Source organism: Mya arenaria, chromosome 8 (genome assembly GCF_026914265.1).
Source record: "Mya arenaria isolate MELC-2E11 chromosome 8, ASM2691426v1".
Classification (NCBI taxonomy): Eukaryota; Metazoa; Mollusca; class Bivalvia; order Myida; family Myidae; genus Mya; species Mya arenaria.
Genome location: NC_069129.1, coordinates 12,425,425 through 12,446,784, shown reverse-complemented (window position 1 = coordinate 12,446,784; position 21,360 = coordinate 12,425,425). Strand labels below are relative to the sequence as shown.

Below are 21,360 nucleotides of genomic sequence, written 5' to 3'. Positions count from 1 at the left end.
CTGTCAACTACAGTCTGCCTGTGCCTTATCGAAATTTTACACTGATATCTTCTATGCACTTGTTTTCAAACTTGTTTGCAATCTGCATTAGTTTTGTTTACACAGGTTTCAATCTGCATCTAATAAGCATCTACTATACCGGAAGCTTTCTGAAAACCTCACAAAGTAACAAAGTATCATCTTTACAATTAACTTTCACTGAGGTATTTGTATTTGGTTATAACCTTAAGATTTGCACATTTTTTGTTATTTTTCAAGATATTTTACATAAAGAAAATGACCAGAAAATCTTTAATGTGCCTGATATGTAAATTGTTATCATAGCCCCAAGTGATTAAAAGTAGTTTGAACAAGGCAGTCCAAAGGACAGCTATATCCCCCGCTGTTGTTTTTAGTATATTTTGTTTTTTTCGCAACCTGACTGGTACGTTGAATCTGACCTAAATTGTACATAACCACTGGTCAAGAGTGGGAATATAGGAAATACAAGTTGTTTGATTGGTAACCTTAATATTCTTGGATATATGAACATATTATAAAAGGATATCTGTTCAAGTTATTCATATTGTGTGTAGAGTAGGACCTTTAAATGTCAGATGTGACCTTGACCATTGAAGTATGGACCCGGGCCAAGGTCACTGCACATTGCTCAATGAGGACAACATTTGTACCAAGTAATATGGTAATCTATCCATGCATAAGTAAGTTAAAGCGCAGACACGAGCATGTGTACTATGACCTTTAAATGTCAGATGTGACCTTGACCATTGAGGTATGGACCAGGGTAAAGGTCACTTCACATTGTCTCAATGAGGACAACATTTGTACCAAGTAATATGGTAATCCATCAATGCATAATTAAGTTATAGTGCGGACACGAGCATGTGTACTATGACCTTTAAATGTCTTGCGTGACCTTGACCTTTGAGATATGGACCCGGGTCAAGGTCACTGCACACCTTCTCAATGAGGACAACATTTGAACCAAGTAATATGGTAATCCATCAATGCAGCCCGGACACAAAATGTTAAGAACAGACAGACAGACAGACAGACGGACGGACTGACAGACGGACGAAGTGCATTCCTATAATCCCCTTCCCACTCTGTGGCGGGGGTCAATAATTATATACATCGGTGTACAAGTGTTTCATTCTAGTCCAAGAAATATACATATAAAATAATTGATATTATCATGAATTAGATTACTGTTTAGCATTATTTTATCACTGGGTTATCCATAATTATCTTTTTAAATATCTCACTGAAATTAAAATTCTCTCATCAATTTTGGACAAATGGGAGCAATTCTCTCATTGAAAATCTGACATTGGATTTACCCTGTACACAGAACCAGATGGTCAAATTGAGAATTAATTTTATCTTGTGCCAAGTAGGGATAGAACTTTGATCATGTATTATTTCACACCACTCCATTTTCGTCATACCTTTAGTGCATGTTACCCTATACAAAACACTGAACTGTCTTAAATGACCCATTGATAGATATGCCCTTCATTCTAGTTTAAACTGCTTTCATATCAAGGCAACTATTTATAGAACATACAGACTGTCATGATAATTATTGTAGTTGATAGAAAATAAGCTTCACTATTAACAAGATCAAGGTCAAACCCACATTTTAGACTAATTGTTTACAGTAGCAGCTGTTACCAAGGTCAAGATCAAAACCCATTTTAGACTTATTATTTAAAGTAGCAGCAGTTAACAAGCTCAATATAAAATACCACATTTGAGACTGCTTTTTAGACATTGCTCAAACAACTGAACTCATCAAAGATGTAGACATTTGGAAATGTATTAAACCCTTGAGAAGGCAAAGTATGTTGGTTGAATGTTGCTTTTCCTTTTTCTACTCAAAAGAATTCTCTGTCTAGTCAATGCAATAAATTCTAATTAAAGCTGCAATCTCACAGATTGACAGTTTGACTATTTTTTTTAATTTTGTCTCAGAATCAGCTGATTTTGGTATCAATGCCTTTAATGCAGTTATTTAAGACTCACAAAAGAACAGATCTCATTTTTTTTGTAAAAATGCCGAAAATTTTCATTTAGTAATGCTTTTAGCCATAAAACATCAATTTTGGGACATAGATATGAAAAACTGTCATCTCATCCTTTGTCAGCATTATTATATCTCTGGTTTCCAGACATTAACTCAAAAGTTGGTTCAATCCAAGACAAGAAATAAAAAAGTTCTTCAAACAGCTAAATTGTGAGAGAGCAGCTTTAAGGATGAAGGGTGATTTTATTATATTGTAAACATTAAACTTAGAAGTACCTGAGTCATACGGACATTAACATGTTACAATCATAGAACTGACTCTAACCGGAATTCTCAAAACAACTGAATAACAACAGTGGATAAGGTCATGAACTGACATGAACTGACCTCAATATCAGACACATGAATGTATATAAACAAGCTTGGTAGTGCCTGGCAAATGGATTCACAATGCATGTGTACAATGCATGTTGTTATCAGAATTTTTTGTATATAGATGAGTATTTAGTACATGAGATATATATTATCAAATAGAACAGAAATTGGGACATATGTTTTATATGAGTATATATTAAGACTCTCAATTTTCAGCATATTTTAATATCAGTATTAAATTAATTTTGGCAAAAGAGGGATTCAACAGATGTAAAGAGGAATAACCATTGTAAGTGCATCTTTTAGTTGCATTTATATTGAGTAAACATCATCATCATCATCATCATCATCATCATCATCATCATCATCATCATCATCATCATCATCATCATCATCATCATCTTCATCATCACCACCACCACCACCACCACCACCACCACCATCATCATCATCATCATCATCATCATCATCATCATCATCATCATCATCACATCATCATCATCCTACCACCTCCACCACCACCATCACATCATCAACACCACAACCACTGTGGTCACAATCAACACCATCACAATCACCACCACTGTTAAATGAAATTATACAAACAATATCACCCTTATTATCATTGTCATCATTGTAGTTGTTGTCATCATCAGTACCACCACCACCATCATAAGCACTATCAACACCACAAATGTGCAGTATAAAGTTGGGGCCTTTCTTTGCTGTTCATCACCTTTTCATGCTTTATATATGTTTATCTTTATGAACATGTATAACCGATTTTCAATTGTCTATTTGTATGTTGAAATGTATGTCAAACAGAACTTACCAATGCCATCATTATCTGTATTGAGAACAGTCAAAGAAGTTGTACCATCATCTCTTTTTCGTAGAAAGCTAAGCTGAAAACAGAAAATTGCACCATATTAATGTCACTCAAATGATTGTGGTCGTTTTGTCTGGTATGTAGTTTTTTCAACTTGAAATGTGCACACCTGTAATTTAACAGCCTTCAACATGTAATAACGATAAACAGATGGGCTACAGGTATGTAAACCACTTATTTCTGCCAAATCAAATGGACAAAAAATATCAAAGACTTACCTACTAATTTAGGATACAGTTTGTAAGGAAATACAGTTTATTTGAATATAAAATGAATTGCAAATGTAAGTGTATGACTATTTTTTTAATCAAGTAGGCAATAAATGAATGACTATATATTCTTTAACATGTGGGCACTAAGTGAATGACTATATATTCTTTAACATGTGGGCACTAAGTGAATGACTATATTCTTTAACATGTGGGCACTAAGTGAATGACTATATTCTTTATCATGTGGGCACTAAGTGAATGACTATATTCTTTAACATGTGGGCACTAAGTGAATGACTATATTCTTTAACATGTGGGCACTAAGTGAATGACTATATTCTTTAACATGTGGGCACTTAGTGAATGACTATTCTTTGACAAGGTGGCACAAACTTATGCTTGACACAGTGGTAGGGGTTTAGCCAGGTTTTAAAAGGGACAGGATGCTGCAGAAAAGGGACAGGGTGTTAGGGGATAAAACTATGTAGGGCTGTGAAGACATGAGCATTATGAATTTAGTATCTTAGTATATATCATAAAATTTGAAGTTATAATGAAAACCAAAAAAAATATCTGATTTTCTTAAGCATTTAATTCTTTGAAGGCAGGTGGATGCAAATGTTGGTCTGCATGAGGACAGATGGGTGCTTACAAAAAGGACAGGGTGCAGCACCCTTCCATAAGTCTTTAGAAAACCCATAAATGTATGGTTATTCTTTGGCGCTGTGGCACCAAGTGTATGACTGCATTGACAAAGTGGCACCAAATGTATGATTATGTGTTTGACAAACTTGCACCAAGCATATGATTAAACTTTGACACAGCAGTGGTCGAAATTAGCACAAGCCCGCAAGCCAGGCACTCGTGAAATGTCTTTCGGGCTTGCTCAAATTCTGAATTTTATATAGCAGGGCTTGTTAAAAAATTTGATGCCAAGCAATAGTATAATAATTCAGGGTTGTTGATCCAAAAGTCTTATTTCGATGACTGATACAGTATTACCTAATGCAACACTTTAATGATCTTGCTAACTGTCCAGCTAAAACGCCCCTTGCTTTTACCTTGGTTTTGTTAGGCTTGCTATGTAGAAGTTCTCTCGCCTCCGCTGCAGCCGCTTGGGCTTGCATCAAAATTTGATCAGATGTTAGATTGTCAGGAAAGGCTTCGAAACGTCCGATGCTGAATAAGGAGATAAGAGGTGAATATAGTAACTGGGCAACCATTTAACACATTGTTCAAATAAGCATATTAAATTATATATCAGTTTAAACTAGGAAAGCAAACGAATATTCGAATATTCGATCGAACGTTTAATATTCGAATGTCAAAATCGGTATTCGAATATTCGGTGTTTTTTTGTTTGATTAAAAATCCTTTTCCATACAACTGTGTTGTTGTATATATTCGCTTGCATTGTTTTTACAACGATTGGTCCCTAATGCCAGAGGCGTGAACGTGATGACACTATACACGCGTCACATAAGGAACACATCGTCGGGGACAGTAAACAGTACCCGTAATTTTACGACATCTGGCTATTAGACAAATGACATCAAACAAGTTTCAATTATTTTCGGTAAATTTTAATGACCACGTCAATCAATGATATACGGAAACAGCTATCAAAGTGGTGTCATGGCTGCCAATTTAACTGTGCAATAATCGCCGTAATTATATGAATGACATGTGCTGGTTTCGTGCTCTAAACTGTTTTCCATGTTTCAACATAACGTACGCTCATGCTATAGAATGTAACTGTATAGAATAGCATTTTAGGACACTGTTGTACAATAGATGAGTCGATATGCAGGGTTATTTTTGTTTTATTATTGAACTATTTCCCGAGTAGGTCCGGTGTTTCTATAGTTATGCTTAGTAGAAATCAATCCCAGAACGAGGCTGCGCGTCCTACAGAACGACCATCTGTTGGTGCATCACGATATTCAACCGAAAATTTACAATCATAGCCTAGTTTACAAATACAAATGCTGTTAAGTTGAAATTAATTAGGGTTTTTGTTTGTTAGGAATATTTGGCTTTTTGTTGGATTTATTTTCTGTAAATAGGGAATTGCAGGGGCTAATTTGGGGGAAAATCAGCGTCCGTCGCGTGTACCAACTATGACAAAAGCCCCGGCTATATCTGTAGCGAATACTTATAGTAGTTTACTGCATTTTTTAAATATTCATTTTGATCATCGAATATTCGATCGCAAGAATTACCGAATATTCGAATATCAATTTTGCCATTTGTTTGCATCCCTAGTTTAAACTAGTTATTAAAGTTTGAAAAGTAAAAGAGTTCATACGTTCATCATTTTCTATGAAAGTAATTTTGCTTCAAACATAACGCAAACAATAGCAAAGTAAATTTTTAGTGAAAATACTCCCATCAATTTTCTGTTATAAAAGATAAATATTATGTAAGCAGCACATACATACTCATTTTTTGACTTTCAAAATTAAAATGCAACCTCGAACAACAACACAATGGGTAGAATGTAATTTAGAAATGATTCAATACTTAGTCAACCTAAAGATCAAGGGAGGCAAGAACTTTGGGTAACTGCAATACTGTAGTAACAACCTTAATTCATTTAATGTCTTAATACTATGTTGCATGCACCACTCATGATAGACAATACATACTTGTCCCTGTTTTTGACAGTAATCTCGTACTCCTTCTCTTTTGCGTTCAGCTCTTCAACCACGGCCCCCGTTGTGTCCTCCTGGTTGATTCCCAACTCCTCCATTGTCATACTGGACATGAAACCGAGGCTGCGTCTCATGCTCAGTAACTTTTCCTGTAACAATGAAATTCCTTATTTCAACACTGCTTTTCAATTCATTGAAGTGTCTTTCTGGCAAGTTTAAGTTTTTCGATCATTTTCAATGTAAAACAGTTGAACCTCTTTTAGGAAGACACAGGAACCAAATGCCAACAGCTTTATACATTATTCAGTTTATCAGAAAGCAATAGATTGTTTGTTGACATATTATTGATAATAGTTTGGCTTTTTCTTCAACACAGAGGGCCAATACGCTAAAGATCTTCATCAATTTTAGTTGTAAATTGAAATTATCTTGTCAAAATTTCGTTATAAAGCTTCATATTTGTGTAAAGTGATCTCCAGCCAGTATTAAAAATACATAAAATAGAAGAAATAAAACAATCAATATGTTGCTATTCGAGACGTTAATACAGATTTAAGAAAATTGCAGTTGTCTTGGTTGCATTTTAAAAAAAGCCAGAAAAAACACAATACAGTTTAATACCCAAATACAACTGCTGAGAGTCATTTTTCACCTACCTTACTCATCATTTTTATCCCAGTCTGCAACAATCTTTTTGCTTCTTTATAATAGATGGTCTCAGGTCTGTTGTATGTCATCGCATTGTTACACATCAACACATAGTCATTCTGTAAACATTCCAATCATTGTTAGTGAGAGAGGATAGAATCTGAACATCCTGAAATGGAAACTGTTCATGGCCAAAACCATAAGACGACTGCAACAGCATGACTTTTACTGCTTATTTGGAATTCTATACATGTAAAATTGTTATTTTTAGTCAGTTAGTTTAAAAGCTTAACCTTAAATGGACCTGTGGGAAACATTGTTCACATACCTTGTAATCCATGATAGAGTCATACAGATCATTCTCAATTTTCGACAACATTGTGCTGAAATCCATTGGTTCTGGAATGATCGATGAATACCCCGGGGCTATACTGTCATTGACTGGATACGCAAAAAATCCATGTGCGTCTTTCCTATGAAACATGACAGTGTTGTTACAATGAACAGTATATGGATAATTGATTCTTCCATGCATCAAAAAGAATCATGAAGTAGTATGCAATGTTGTTCATGAAACCCAAGCATTTTAGTTTCATTAAATCTAAGATTTCAATGAGTTCTGTTTATTTTAAAGCAAACCTGGATTCATCCTCATAAAAAAAAACCTATAAGGGTCAAATTTTTGGCCAAAGTATGTTTTCAACTCTTATTTGTTTTTCACTTTTAGGAAGAGGATAAAGGTTTTGGTATTGGGAATGGAGCCTTATTTTGGCCCCAAACTTCCCTGAAACAACAACACTGAGTCATCAGTTGCTAACATTTCTATTGATCAAATTTTAATTTTCCTTACACCAACAGGATTCATAGCACTTTATTATATTCTTCACAATCAAGCTTAATATTAACAAGAGCACCACAGTCAAATTCCAGCTCATTGTCTGTTTTTTTCCAGCTAATAAAGAGGAATAGCTTGACTACTATTATAGCCAGCTTTTTATGAATGGCCATGGTAAAGGTTTTAGAAAACTGATAACACAGATAACATTAAGGCTATCACAATATCTTGACATTTAAAAAAAACAACATACAAACAAGAGGCCCAAAAGGGCCTATGCTCAACTGGCATGGCTTTTGTGATCATATCAATCCAGAGCATGTATGTATGGGTAAAAGGCAACAGACATATAGTTTATGTTTTGTGTTTGGCTTACCTGAAAACGTAGCACGTTCAACATCTGAGCCCAGAAAGTATTGTAAGCAGATTTGTCGCATGAACTATTTTAATATGTGCCAAGTAAAAGTCATCTGACAAAAAAAAATGCTTTCAAAACTGTACTCATAGTAAAATTTTCTGTAGTTTTAAAAGTTAAAAAAAAGTTGGTCAAAAGGTCAAGGGCATCCTAGGACAACACTGATCAATTTGAACAAACATTCACAATCAATTGTGCTGAAATGGATGCACGAACACACAAAAAGATTTTCAAACCTTTCCAGATTAATGTTTACCAAACCTGTGAACCCTGGGTGTGGCCAGTAATGACACCAGGTGCATAACTTAAACATTCACAATCAATTTTGTTAAGATGAATGCGCAAACTACAGAACTTAAAGCTAAAAAATGGCCTTTGGGCTTTCAACAAGAACAAGGCAGAGTAATTCACAAAATCAACTGCAGAAGCAAAAAGCAAATTGTCTCTCAAAATCCTAGACTTGCAAATTGTCTCCCTTAACTCTAGACTTGAATTAACATATACATGTAAACTTGGCTAAAAATAGAATTCGCTCATGCAGACCTGGCTAAAAATAGAAAGCATTTCTTTAAAGCTTTCATGGCCCATAATCTAGGCATTCATGGGCGGATCTTGCTGGTTTTCGAAAGGAACCAAGCTCTAATGGATATCTAGATACTGTACAAGTTTCATCGAGTTATAATCAAAACTGAAGACTGTATCGTGTTCACAACCAATTGTTTACACAATAGCATTTTTTTATACTATCAAGGGCCATAATCTAGGCATGCATGGGCGGATCTGGCTGGTTTTCGAAAGGAACCGAGCTCTAATGGATATCTAGATACTGTGCAAGTTTCATCGAGACACAATCAAAACTGAAGACTGTATCGTGTTCACAAGCGATTGTTTACAGACGCACGACCGCACGGCCGCACGACCGCACGGATGCACATACTACGTACACATTACCATCGCATAAGCTCTTCTGGCCTTTGGCCAGTAGAGCTAAAAACAATCAAATTTAAATTAAGCATGTCAATGTAGATTCACTGGCATGTATACCTTTGAAGTGATTTCTGCATATAAAACAGGCATTCTCTCAAAACCCCTTTCTCATCTTCCCTTGGTACCTCCCCTGCTGTCTCTCGAACACTCCTGCGAGGGACGGGTAGGTCCTGGCTGCTGTTTGACCCCTCATCAAGGTCAAGTAGGAGTCGTTTCCTTGCAGGTTCCATAGGGACGTCATCATCCAAATCTTCACCCTGACTCACACTGTAGTCCTCCTCCCCTTCACCTTTGATGGAGTCATCCTGTGATATTAAAAAGTTATTACTTAATTTCGTAATAATGTTCAAGAGACATTTTGCTGCAAATTGAATTGTGCAATATAGATTTCAATCAAGAGACACGAAGTGGATTTTTTAATTTTCAATGTTTTATTCAAATAATGTATGTGAGATTAAATCAAGTATATATGCCTCTATATAAATCATTTATGTGAACTTACTAATTTAACATTTTTTAGCTCTATCAAAATTTAAAGAGATCAAAGAAAATAATTGAAGGGAAACTTGATAGAAAAATTATAATCATAAATATTTATTGTTATCTTTTAAATCAGTGACTCATTGTTTTTCCTGACTTGACTTAATTTAAACAATCGGTGGAATGTCTACCATTATCTTTAATACAACTTTCATTAATGAAATAAAATTAATAACCCCAGTGGAGCCAAACTAACTGGTACATAACCTCATGTCTGTGGCGATCCTTATCCTTCTTTTTCTTCTTTTTCTTGTGCTTGTGTTTCTTTTCCTCATATCCTGATGATGTATAAGCAACATCAGATTGTTCCTGAGCACCGCCTACCTTAAGCACAATCTTTAATGATTCTCTTTCTTCACTTTCTTGAGGTTCATCTTTTGCAAAATAAAACAATCAATGTAGACTTTAGTTATTGACATAAATATATCAACAATGGTGACACTTAAAACTGATAATTTCTGTATTGTTATAAAGTTGTTGCCCTAAAATAAAATAGCATACTGCCATTTTTAAGCTTGCTGAATGGAACACCATTGGTTGTAACCCCCTTTTCAGTGAGCAGTATTCAATTTTAAGCAATTTTAAGACTTCTAACTAGAGTATAAGCTATAGTTAACAGGGATAATTGTATGAGAGAATTGCTCCCATTTATCCAAAATTGGTGAGGGAATTTTAATTTCAGTGAGATAATCAGATTTTTTTATAATACATGGATAATGCAGTGATTAAACAATATATTTACAATATATATATATATACACTTGTACTGGAAGGAAACACTTGTTAACAGTTCAGACATCATGAACATTAAATATTTTCCTGGACTTTTTCTTTTTCCACATTTTTAGAGCACTCCCCTTGTCAAAACCTTGTAGGTTAGGTGCCTAAATCATGATTCTCATCATCTTCTCTTTACTTGAGCCCAAAATAGGATTAAAGCCATTTGCAGGAATGCAAGCAACGTTTTCTGATTTGACATTTTGGTGCTTCCAATATTGTAGACGCTTAAGTATTAAACACAGTGGTAATGCGTAAACAAAGATTAATCCTGGTCCCAAAATGTTTGAAGTGCGTGGACGATATCGATCAAAACATTCCATAAGACAAAGGCATTCAATGTAAGGGAGGTAATTCACTGTAATTCAATTAATAACAATAAGCCAGCAGTAACAAACATATACTTCATTTGGTAAAGATCAAAAGCGAAAAATGCACAAAATACACAAACTGCAATCAAGCGTGAGCATATCTCGCATTTAAGTGATTTCGCTTACCCAAATTATCCCTGGTTAACAGCGTCATGTATGGCATTGTGATAAAAATTATAAACTAAAATCATAATGAAAGTGATACTGTATGCATTGCATACGGTTTATTTATCCTAAATGGAATGTGCTCAAAGTTAACCTGAACACCTCATGAGTTTTGGAATGGAAAGGGGGTTATTTTATGACAGATTTCTGATGTTGATATCGCGAAATCATATGATCTTATGTTTAACTTTGCAACTCACCATCATAATCTTCATCATACCCTCTATCTTTGTGCTTCTTCAGCTTGTGCTTCTTACCCATCACGTATGCAAGAGATTATACCGAAATATATCTTAATAATTAACAATATTTTAGAGAAAATAAAATGAAAACAATGAGATTGCGTCTCTTTTCTTACCGCGCATGCGCAAAGTTACCGGCTTCTTACATTCGTCCTTCACCTTCGTTCACGACATATGTGCATCCTGAATTTTTCCATGGAATACATTTAGTCATACCATGTTTTTGGTAGGGAGGTATTCATTTTATTTTTTTGAAAATTGTTTTATGTTTTCTTTCAATTGTCAATCACCTGACGTTTTGTCATGTCAAGTATGTAGCGGTGTCGTGTGTTTGTTTACATCACGTGTGATCTGTCAAATACATGTAGCAAGTTCATGACTGACAAAAAAAAGTGACATGAGTGAAGGTTCTGTCAAACATGATCGACATTATGTAACCTTTTTGGAGATCAAAGAATGCTTGACAGTCAAAGGAAAGGTTGAAGAATTAGAAAAGTTCTATACAGTGCCTGTACTCAAACTATTCTTGCAATGAAGTGCTGGATTATACTGTACTGGTTTGAAAATTTCATCTATCAACATTAATTAAGGATGAGAGGCATTGACTATTTCTGTTTTGGCACGCTTCTTTAATTTGTTTTTAAAGTGGAAACAAGAATGTCAAAATCATAAAAGAAACTCAGTATTACCCAAATTATTGTGTCTAGTGTGCAGTATTATAAAGTCAATGTTCGTTTGTAAAACCATTCATTTGTAAATTCATTAATTCTCATTACTTCTGAAATTCATTCATCCATTCTCATTTGTTGTTTTTTTCATTCCATTCATTCATCCATTTTGATTAATTTACTCATTTTTTCCTACACCCGTTTGGTGCATTGTTTGTGTATTAAAGTTGAATGATATCATTATGGGACAAATAGTGAGACAAACAACACATCTTGGGACGTGTAATGCCTTGAAAAGCATTTGTTAAAAGAACAGTCACTCACCCTGAACTCATTGTTAAAATGTACAGTATATTTCATTCCATAACTATTTTAACCTTCATGTCATTCTTTATCATTCTTATAATGATAAGTTATTTAGTAATGTCTCCAGTATTGTAAGACAATGTTATTTATGTAATTGCAGGACGTTTACTACCATTCCAGTGGTTACACGGGTTGGACATGTTTTGATGTGTAAATGACAAAATAAAATATCGAACGAAACTTTATTTACATTTGTCGTTATTCTTACGACGGTAGAGCCAAAAGTTACAATATCATTCATAATTGTTCATTCATTTGTAGTGTTTCCAATGTAATCCTCTCACTCACACACTCACTCACTCACTCATACCCTCTCGCACCAAATTGTTCACTCATTCATTCACTCACTAGGGCACACACCCAAACACACACTCTCACATTTTTCATTTAATCATGGCAATATTATTATTGAATAATCAGCACAGACAATAATTATATTACTCTTATTTTTCAGATATGAAGTGAATTGGGATATTTAAAAGTCAACCACATCATTCAGTGATCATGTTCCACAAAATAATTGGTCCGACCTTAAGACAGGGAGTAAGGCTTCTAGAAAGGGGTCCCCTTGGAATTCCCTGCTGTGCAAATGCTGCTTTCAATAAAAGTAAGTTCTTTAAAAAAAAGGGGGGGGGGAATGTACAACTTCTAAATAAACAATTAAAAAGGTGCAGTCATGCTTACGTTAGCATTTATTATCAAATTTATTTCTATCCAATTTAAAACATTGGGGTAAAATGGTCATTTAATTCATGAATATAGACAAATCTGTGTATATATCTTTATAATAACATCTGTAATTTCTGATCTTGCTTGAATAATGTGTATGAATCATTCTTTACAGCATTGCCTCGATGTTACACAAGCACAACAGATCGACTTGAACAAAAGGCAAAGCTTGTTAAACAGGCAACGGTAAACAGTGTTCGCACAAGACAAACTGTGTGCAACACAAAGAAACCATCGCTCGTCATCTTTGATAAGGATGGAACGCTGATTTGTTTCCATTCCATGTGGCTTCCTTGGCTACAGAAATTTACGGTCAAGTACGTTTTGATATTTGTCATCATCATGTCAAATTCTAGTCCTGATTATAATGACTTAAAAGAGATATAAATACCCTTTGAGCAAAAAATGTCTCTAAAATAGTAAAAAGCTAAAGGCAAGCAGCAACTTGTGGTTTTATCATCTTACCAATGTGATTTTTTTTTAAGAACTGTTCCCTTTTGAAAATATTGCTGAGAGAAATTAAACAAAATATGAATTCAGAGATCAACATAGGAAAAATATATGTATACCAGCGTTTCTTACTTGTCTAAACTCTCTCTCAGTAACAAAGGGTACTCTCTCTCTCTGTCTTATTATGCCACAGTTTATCAGAATAAACATAAAAAACAGTGTATTACACCAATGATGACAAGAGCCATTTGTTCGAGGCAACAGGCAACTGACAAGCTTTACCATATCTTGATGCTGATTGGTTAGTCCAATATCAATCAGCTGTTTTGACTGACAGGTTGCACCATGTTAATATAGCATTGTTAAACTTAACTCTATTTAGTCAGGGATTCAATTAAACACAGCGTCAAATGTTCTGTATACTGTAGCAATGCATTGTTTGTCTGGGGTTGTTTGTCTGAAGTACATGTACATGTATACTGATTCACATATAAGTATGTGCAAAACTGTAGTAAGTGCTTCTATACATTCAAGTATTATTATTTATTTACTACAGTCTTGCAAGCACCTCTCAATGTTGATTATTTAACCTTCATTTTGTGCTATTATTTTCTTATAAACTGATCATTATATTTTTCAGGCTTAACAATGCAACAGGCCTGAACCTAGATGCAGAAATTTCGGAGTTACTTGGATACTGCCAAATTAGTAAGAAATTTAATCCAGGACTTCTGGCGGAATCAACCAAGCCCATTATTCAGAATGAGTTGACAAAGTTACTTGAAACTAAAGGATACCAGACGTCAGAAGCTCTTAAGATTATAAAAGATGTATGGGAAGAGGGTGATTCTACAAGTACGGACACCTTGAAGTCGTTAGCAAATATTGCACTGCTGTTTAAAATATTGAAGAAAAACGACGTAAAAATTGCTTTGTCAACGTCAGATTCTAGATTAGGTACATTAGAGACATTGAGAGCATTGAATCTTGAGAAATATATAGATTTGGTTGTCTGTGGTGATGATCCGGATGTGGTACCTAAACCAAATCCATATTCTGCATACAAAATCTGCTCACAACTTGGCATCGATCCGTCAGAAGCTGTCATGGTCGGAGATACAAAAGCTGATGTCGGAATGGGTCGGGCGGCAAAAATGGGTTGGAATATCGGTGTTCTTAGCGGTGTTGGGAATAGCCTCGATCTACAAGCAGAGGCAGATCATGTGATACACAGCGTTAAGGACCTGCTGCCGTTAATTCTGCCAGGAACAGAATGGCAGCAATATTATAAGTACAGGTAGGGAGTCAACTTAGTATCCTTGTTTTTTGTTGGTCGTACATGCCTGAATAAACTAGCCTTCAATGATTGTTTTTAACATTGTTACAGTACTCTCGTTTAATATACCTGTTTTGGATTACTTAATTGAGGTTTGTGACAACTTTGTGAACTCATTTATTGGCTTTAAGATATACCATCAGAATTGTATCTGCTCTCCAAAGCTTCACAAAACCATTGCGTTCAGGGATTTTCTTCCTGATATCATTTAATAATTATAGGAACTCCACACTATAATAACTTCACAACCAAGTACAATTCAAAATTAAAGGTTCTGGGGAAGCCTAACATTACTCCTATTTTACATATTGTAAAAAAATATGTTTATATATCAAATTTACGCTCTCAGAAAAAGATGCAGCACCTTTTACTCTTTTTTTTTTTTCGTAGCTCAGCTGAAAGGATAATGGTTGAACCGCATGACATGGAAGATAACCATGTGTCCAGCCCAGCGGTCAAGGTGAAGGATGATGTCAAGCTGGTGATTTTTGACCTCCATGGCACCCTGATGAATACACATCGCCGATATCTACAGTGGGCCAACACTTTCTGTAATAGGTAAATATGTAAGCTTTAAATTTTTAGGACACATCTTTTGAAAACTTGTGGGTATTTCCTCTGATAATGTATCCTGAACATTACTGAAAAGATTTAAAAATGCAGCTTATTCTGCAGGATTACATTGATTCGGTTGGTGTAAATACTTCATGCTCATTTTTTTAAAGTAATGGATGCATAAAATAAGACACAAACACAACTATAACATCAGCAAAATGACTCAATGATGTTTATTCTTTCTTATTTTTTATTATTGTAAGTGTTTGGGAGACAAATTTCTAAAAATTTGGAAAAATATACTTTTGTTCAAATAGAAATTTAATACTATGTTTAATGGGCATGGAAAAAAGTTAGGTTTGAAATTTGGCCGTGTTTGTTGTTGTTTCACCTCTGCTGCTGTAACATAGTTGTGTATCACATTCTGTATTCCTGTTCCAGGTTGGAGCAGATCACGGGTTTGAAACTCTCTGAGGACATCCATGAAACTCTCGGTGTTTGTATCCACTCTCAGAAACTGAAATCGGGCATTCTGGCGGACGGAACGACAATACAAGTCAAGTCAAAACTTGCCGAAATTCTCCTAAATCACGGCCTGTCATACGAGGAAGCAATATTGTTGGTTAACCAACTTTGGACGGAATGCAAGCATCTGCTCGAAGGAGACACAGAATCAAGTTGTAAAGGAGCTAAGCAACTATTCAAAGTACTGAAACAGAACAATGTTAAAATTGCTATAAACACTGGCGACCAGAGGGAATCTGCTCTCGCGGATCTCGAGTCTTTAGGATTGTTGAAATATATTGACATGATGATCTGTGGAGATGATCCATTTTCGCTGCCTAAACCATCTCCCCACAATCCAAAGCTTATAATGAGCCAGTTCAAAGTGGACCCACTTCAAACAGTGGTTGTAGGTGATTCATTTTCTGACCTCTTAATGGCTAAAAGGGCAGGAGTACTTAGAAAGATTGCTGTGTTAAACGGAGTTGGGGAACAAAAACTGCTGGAAAAGCATGCTGATATCGCAGTGCCATCTGTTGGCAATGTCCAGGACCATTTATTTGACTTTGATATGTCTCCTAGCAGTAATGCTCCGAGTTCTTCTGATTCCAGCCATCGGACAGTGTTCGTAAGAGGCTATTGTACAGAATCACAATCTTTTCGATCAAGATTATTGTCCTGCTATCTACCCATTCAGACAAGAAACTTCAGTACCACCAGTAGAACACGAGCAGAAACATCAGAGCCAACCCCCAGTTATGATTACATTATTGTAGGGGCGGGATCAGCAGGGTGTGTTCTAGCAAATCGTTTAACAGAGAGCGGTCAAGATAAAGTTCTACTGATGGAAGCTGGGCCAAAAGATTTCTCATGGAAAATATGGATGCCGGCTGCACTCATGTACAACCTGTGTGATGATAAGTACAACTGGTACTACCATACAGAGCCTGAACCAAATATGAATAACAGAGTAATGTACTGGCCAAGAGGAAGAGTTTGGGGTGGATCTTCTTCCCTTAACGCCATGGTTTACATACGAGGAAACGCTCTAGATTATGATCGCTGGGAAAGTGAGGGTGCTGCGAATTGGTCCTATGCTGATTGTCTTCCGTATTTTAAGAAGGCGCAGACACATGAGTTAGGTGAAGATGATTATCGAGGAGGGAGCGGTCCACTTCACGTGTCCCGAGGTATAACTAACAATCCCCTCCACCAGGCGTTTATTGACGCAGGCATGCAGGCGGGATATCCTTTAACAGATGATATGAATGGTTATCAGCAAGAAGGGGTCGGCCTGATGGACATGACCATACGCAAAGGTATGCGCTGGAGCGCGGCTGCAGCATATCTACATCCAATTCGTAAAACGCGCCAAAATCTTGAGACGAAAAACAAAGTCCTGACAACAAAAGTTCTGTTTGATAAGGATCGAGCTGTGGGTATTGAATATGAAGAGAATGGTACAAAGAAAAAAGCCCTTGCGAACAAGGAGGTGATTTTAAGTGGTGGAGCGATTAATTCACCACAGCTTTTGATGTTGTCAGGAATTGGAAATGCAGATGATCTACGAAAGTTTGACATCCCTGTGGTAGCCAATTTACCAGGAGTGGGGGGAAATTTACAAGATCATCTGGAGGTATATGTACAGTATAAATGTTTGAAGCCGATTACACTGTACACAGCACAGTGGAAGTTTCCACACAATATGGTGAAAATCGGCCTGCAGTGGATTCTCACACAGAAAGGTTGGGGAGCTACGACCCATTTAGAGTCTGGCGGATTTCTTCGCAGTCAAGCTGGTGTTGAACATCCTGATTTGCAAATCCATTTTCTGCCTTCTGTTGTTAATGACCATGGAAGAAAAAATGGTGATTGTCATGCATTCCAATTCCACATTGGACCAATGAGATCGAAGAGCAGGGGGCACTTGACATTGAAATCCGCTAACCCTCGAGAGCATCCCAAGCTTGTCGCTAATTATATGTCACATGAGGATGATTGGAAAGAGTTTCGAGCAGCTGTGAGGCTTTCAAGGGAGATAATTGCACAGAAAGCTTTTGATGAATTTCGAGGAGAAGAGATCCAACCTGGAGCATCAATTAAGACAGATGCCGAAATTGATGAATTTGTCCGTAACCAAGGAGACAGCTCTTACCATCCATCATGCACATGCAAAATGGGTGATGAAAAAGATCCAATGGCAGTCGTCAATCGAGATACAAAAGTTATTGGAATTGAGGGCCTCAGAGTTGTGGATGCATCGATAATGCCAAGTGTTGTCAGTGGGAATCTGAATGGTCCAACAATCATGGTTGCTGAGAAATCGGCTGATATAATCAGAGGTTTACCTCCACTGCCCAAATCTTCGGCTCCAGTTTATAGACCTAAGAGCTTGGACACCCAGCGTTAAGAATTTGTTATGCTTTATGAAATATGACTGGCTGATAGTTAAAGTATAGATACTGACTTTTTGGTATTGATGTCTAGCAACTGTGTTAACCTATAAATGTTTATATGTATAGTTCAACTGTATGAATTCCATTGGATGTGTTTGGAGTGTTAGTGCATATTAGTTGTATTACCTGTAAAGCCTTGATTCCTTATTGTATGGATTTGTTTAGTCATTGATATATAATTTAACGGGCTAAGTTAGGCCTAAAAAAAAAAATTGTTTGGTTAGGGTTACATCCTTTTCAAAAATAGGTAGGGTAGGTCGGCTTTTAAATTTTTTTAATTTTTTTTTTTTATTAGGCTTTATATAAGAATGTCATTTTCATCATTGGAGAATGGTGTTAAAGTTATCTTCTATATAAGCAATTACGGTTTTAAACTACATATTGAAAAGCAAAAAAAAAAAAATTTTTTTTTTTTTTTTTTTTTTTTTTAGTTTTTCATTTTTTTTTTCTAACTGACTATAAAAACGTTAGGGTCGGCGCCTATTCCGTAGGTAGGGTCGGGTAACCCGAACCAAATGTATTTTTTTTTTAGGCCTTAGTTCCACTTATGATGAATTTAATATTTTTCACATGAATGTATTACACTTTTCCTATAATAATAATTCATATTGTTTGTATTGACTTGTTTGCCTTTTCCGTTTTACTTCAATGTCTGAAAAATGACTGCAGAAAGGGACCTAATAGGGGTACACTATCAATAATGACTCATTTGGAGTGTTGATTGTATTAGTGTTGTATTACATACTAAGTCTTATTGCCCTTACTAAAATAGATTTTTTTTATTTTAAATGTTGATGTTTTTTCCTAGCAAACAGACATGTGTATTTCAACCATGTAAAGCAGAAATAGGTTTTCTGATATGAGTTTCCAATAGGGCAGTTTTTGGCATGGTGTGAAATGTGTTTCCTACAAACAAATAATCTTAAAAGTACCTACGATCGTCAATCTATATTCAGTCACAGAAATCTGTTGTGTCTTGATTTTGTGTTTACGTCATATAGGTGCTGTTGTGATTAACTAGATGAGTTAATTTATTGTTTGTGTGTAAGTTTGCACCCAAAATTATTTTTAATTTGTGATTATTTGTAATACAAATTGTATGTGTAATTTGTTCAGTTGTATTGGACACTTTGTATGATTTAGAGTACATACCTGTATACTATGTATGCTTTGGTTCATTTGTTGACATATCGGTGGGGGGGGGATCTAGCTTATGGGTCCTCTTCTAAAAAAATGGCATATAGATTATTATTTACATTGAATATAATTAATGATTACCGGTATTGTAAGAAAATATTGAAAGATTTTGTGAAGCATTTATCTTTTTATTAATGTTTGTCTGGTAAAAAGAAACCAAATTACTACTTATTCATGGTAAACAATTTTTTACAATATTTTCTTTTACAATTTGTTTCGTTCCACATATAGGTGGCTTTCGTGTAGAATTTTGTGTGAGTGAAAGTTTTCAATATTGATTCTGAATTTAGAATTTTAGGATAATATTTCTGCAATACAATGTATTGTAAAAATTGCATTACAGTAATAGTGAAAGACTTTATTTTTATTTTTTTCTGAATTATTCAAACTTTCACTCATGAATTATTGTGATTTGTATTAATTATTGATGTCTCAGAAGAAAGCTTTTTCTGGAATTGAACTATTGTTATGACCCTTTTTTAGGGAATTATTGTGATATCATTTGTTATAGCTTTAAGACTGTTATGATTTCGAAGGATGATTCTACATCACAATGATATGATCACTCTTGTATATGAGATGAAAGTCTGTAATGATTTTGAAGGATGATTTTATAAAATAATGATATTATCACTCTTGTGTACGAAATGAAAGACTGTTATGGTTCAAAAGGATGATTTTACAAAGTGCTTATATGAATGCAGGTCTGAGTTACATATTGTTTATTGCACTATCTTTGGTGATTTGTTGTCTGTGATTGCTCATAATATATTCGAAACATGAGTCAACCAACATGTAAACTTTGTTTTACATTATGTAGTTTTTCACTAAAACATGTATAAACGTTGCCAAAAACATATTTCATGTTATTAAAGATAAAAGTGTTTGCTTATAAAATGCATGAAGGGGTAGTTTGTTAGATTAATACAAGAATTGAGATGATACTAGTATGCAAGTTTGCTTTATACAAATACACATTTTGCTAACTGTTTAAGAATGTTACCTAGATCATTGAAAAACCATAACAATGTTTTGTGTTATTTTCGCATTGTTTTATGTTGTTGTTATTTTGAATGTTCATTCTGTCTGAATGTAAGAAGGTAAAAATAGCAAAGTGTCGATAATCATACCTGTATCATTGCTAACACGCATGTGTTTATGTTGCTCGGAACAGTCTAAGAGACTTTATCAACAAGTTAACACACATTTTTAGCTCACCTGTGTTTAAAGGACTAAAAGTTGAGGAATCGTCACAGCCTTGGCGTCAAGTTGTCGGCTTTGGGGAACAAAAACTTTACCTCGGCCATAGAATAACAAGGGCCATAACTCTGGGTTTAGTAATTGTTGCGAGGTATGCCCCTTGTTCGACTGAAAACACTGGTGTTTTCCACTTTTTCTTCTTCTGCACACAAAAAACACACCTTTGAAATTAATACAAATATCACCAGGCATCGAAAATTCACATATTTGTGTATTGGATACTTGAAGACAGGTTCTGTCAAAATCTGGAAATAAACAGATATATTAAACGCTTACATAGCTTCATTTATGTGATAAGAATCATGAATGTATTCTTCAGTCAATTGTTCAGAATTTTGTTAAAGTTAACAATGGGATTAATGGCATCTTTTTTAACTTTTAAACTGAAAATATTTGATGATTTGCTCACATATTTAAATCTAAACCAGTATAGCTGAAACAGTTGTCATAAATCTTGCTAGAAATAAGGCAGATCTTAAAACATCAATTAAATTTCGGGAGCAGTAAGGATTTAAAAGTTAACAACGAAGATGTTAACAATGTTGTTAACTTTAACAAAATTCTGAAAAAACTGTCCTTCATCTATCACTATCTTCATGCACCATATCAGGTAATTCAGCTAGTCTAGTCTAGATCATAGTTATGGTACCAGTGCAATGGAAAATCTAAGAGACCAAAATAAAAAAGACAATCTCAAACAAAA

At 35.1% G+C, this 21,360-nt stretch overlaps 2 protein-coding genes across 6 annotated transcripts in view; one reads left to right on the top strand and one right to left on the bottom strand.

Annotated features, from left to right (window-relative positions):
- Positions 1-11,250, bottom strand: part of LOC128242780 (bromodomain-containing protein 7-like) — an 18,763-nt gene extending 7,513 nt beyond the window's left edge. Inside the window, exons 1-8 of the mRNA XM_052960104.1 lie at positions 11,095-11,250; positions 9,789-9,955; positions 9,099-9,346; positions 7,133-7,277; positions 6,813-6,923; positions 6,151-6,305; positions 4,564-4,681; positions 3,234-3,306 (exon numbers count right to left, since the gene is read on the bottom strand). Coding sequence (XP_052816064.1) covers positions 3,234-3,306; positions 4,564-4,681; positions 6,151-6,305; positions 6,813-6,923; positions 7,133-7,277; positions 9,099-9,346; positions 9,789-9,955; positions 11,095-11,155 — 1,078 coding nt within the window. The 5' untranslated portion in view covers positions 11,156-11,250. The remainder of the gene's footprint in view (positions 1-3,233; positions 3,307-4,563; positions 4,682-6,150; positions 6,306-6,812; positions 6,924-7,132; positions 7,278-9,098; positions 9,347-9,788; positions 9,956-11,094) is intronic.
- Positions 2,666-21,360, top strand: LOC128242779 (uncharacterized). 5 transcript variants are annotated; one of them, XM_052960103.1, is made up of 6 exons: positions 2,666-2,690; positions 12,625-12,777; positions 13,015-13,216; positions 13,990-14,646; positions 15,076-15,243; positions 15,682-21,360. In XM_052960103.1, exons 2-6 carry the CDS (start codon positions 12,675-12,677, stop codon positions 18,152-18,154), a joined length of 3,603 nt encoding a protein of 1,200 aa, XP_052816063.1. In that variant the 5' UTR covers positions 2,666-2,690; positions 12,625-12,674; the 3' UTR covers positions 18,155-21,360. The 5 variants fall into 5 exon arrangements, with proteins under 5 accessions (XP_052816063.1, XP_052816060.1, XP_052816061.1 ...); XM_052960100.1 differs by lacking the exon at positions 2,666-2,690 and adding an exon at positions 11,290-11,362; XM_052960101.1 differs by lacking the exon at positions 2,666-2,690 and adding an exon at positions 11,322-11,370.

What these genes read in the sequence shown, in the direction of transcription:
- LOC128242779 (XM_052960103.1), top strand. Translation starts at nt 12,675, where the DNA reads ATGTTCCACAAAATAATTGGTCCGACCTTAAGACAGGGAGTAAGGCTT. An exon ending in AAATGCTGCTTTCAATAAAA is followed by an intron (nt 12,778 to 13,014) that starts GTAAGTTCTTTA and finishes CATTCTTTACAG; the next exon opens with CATTGCCTCGATGTTACACA. An exon ending in CTACAGAAATTTACGGTCAA is followed by an intron (nt 13,217 to 13,989) that starts GTACGTTTTGAT and finishes TATATTTTTCAG; the next exon opens with GCTTAACAATGCAACAGGCC.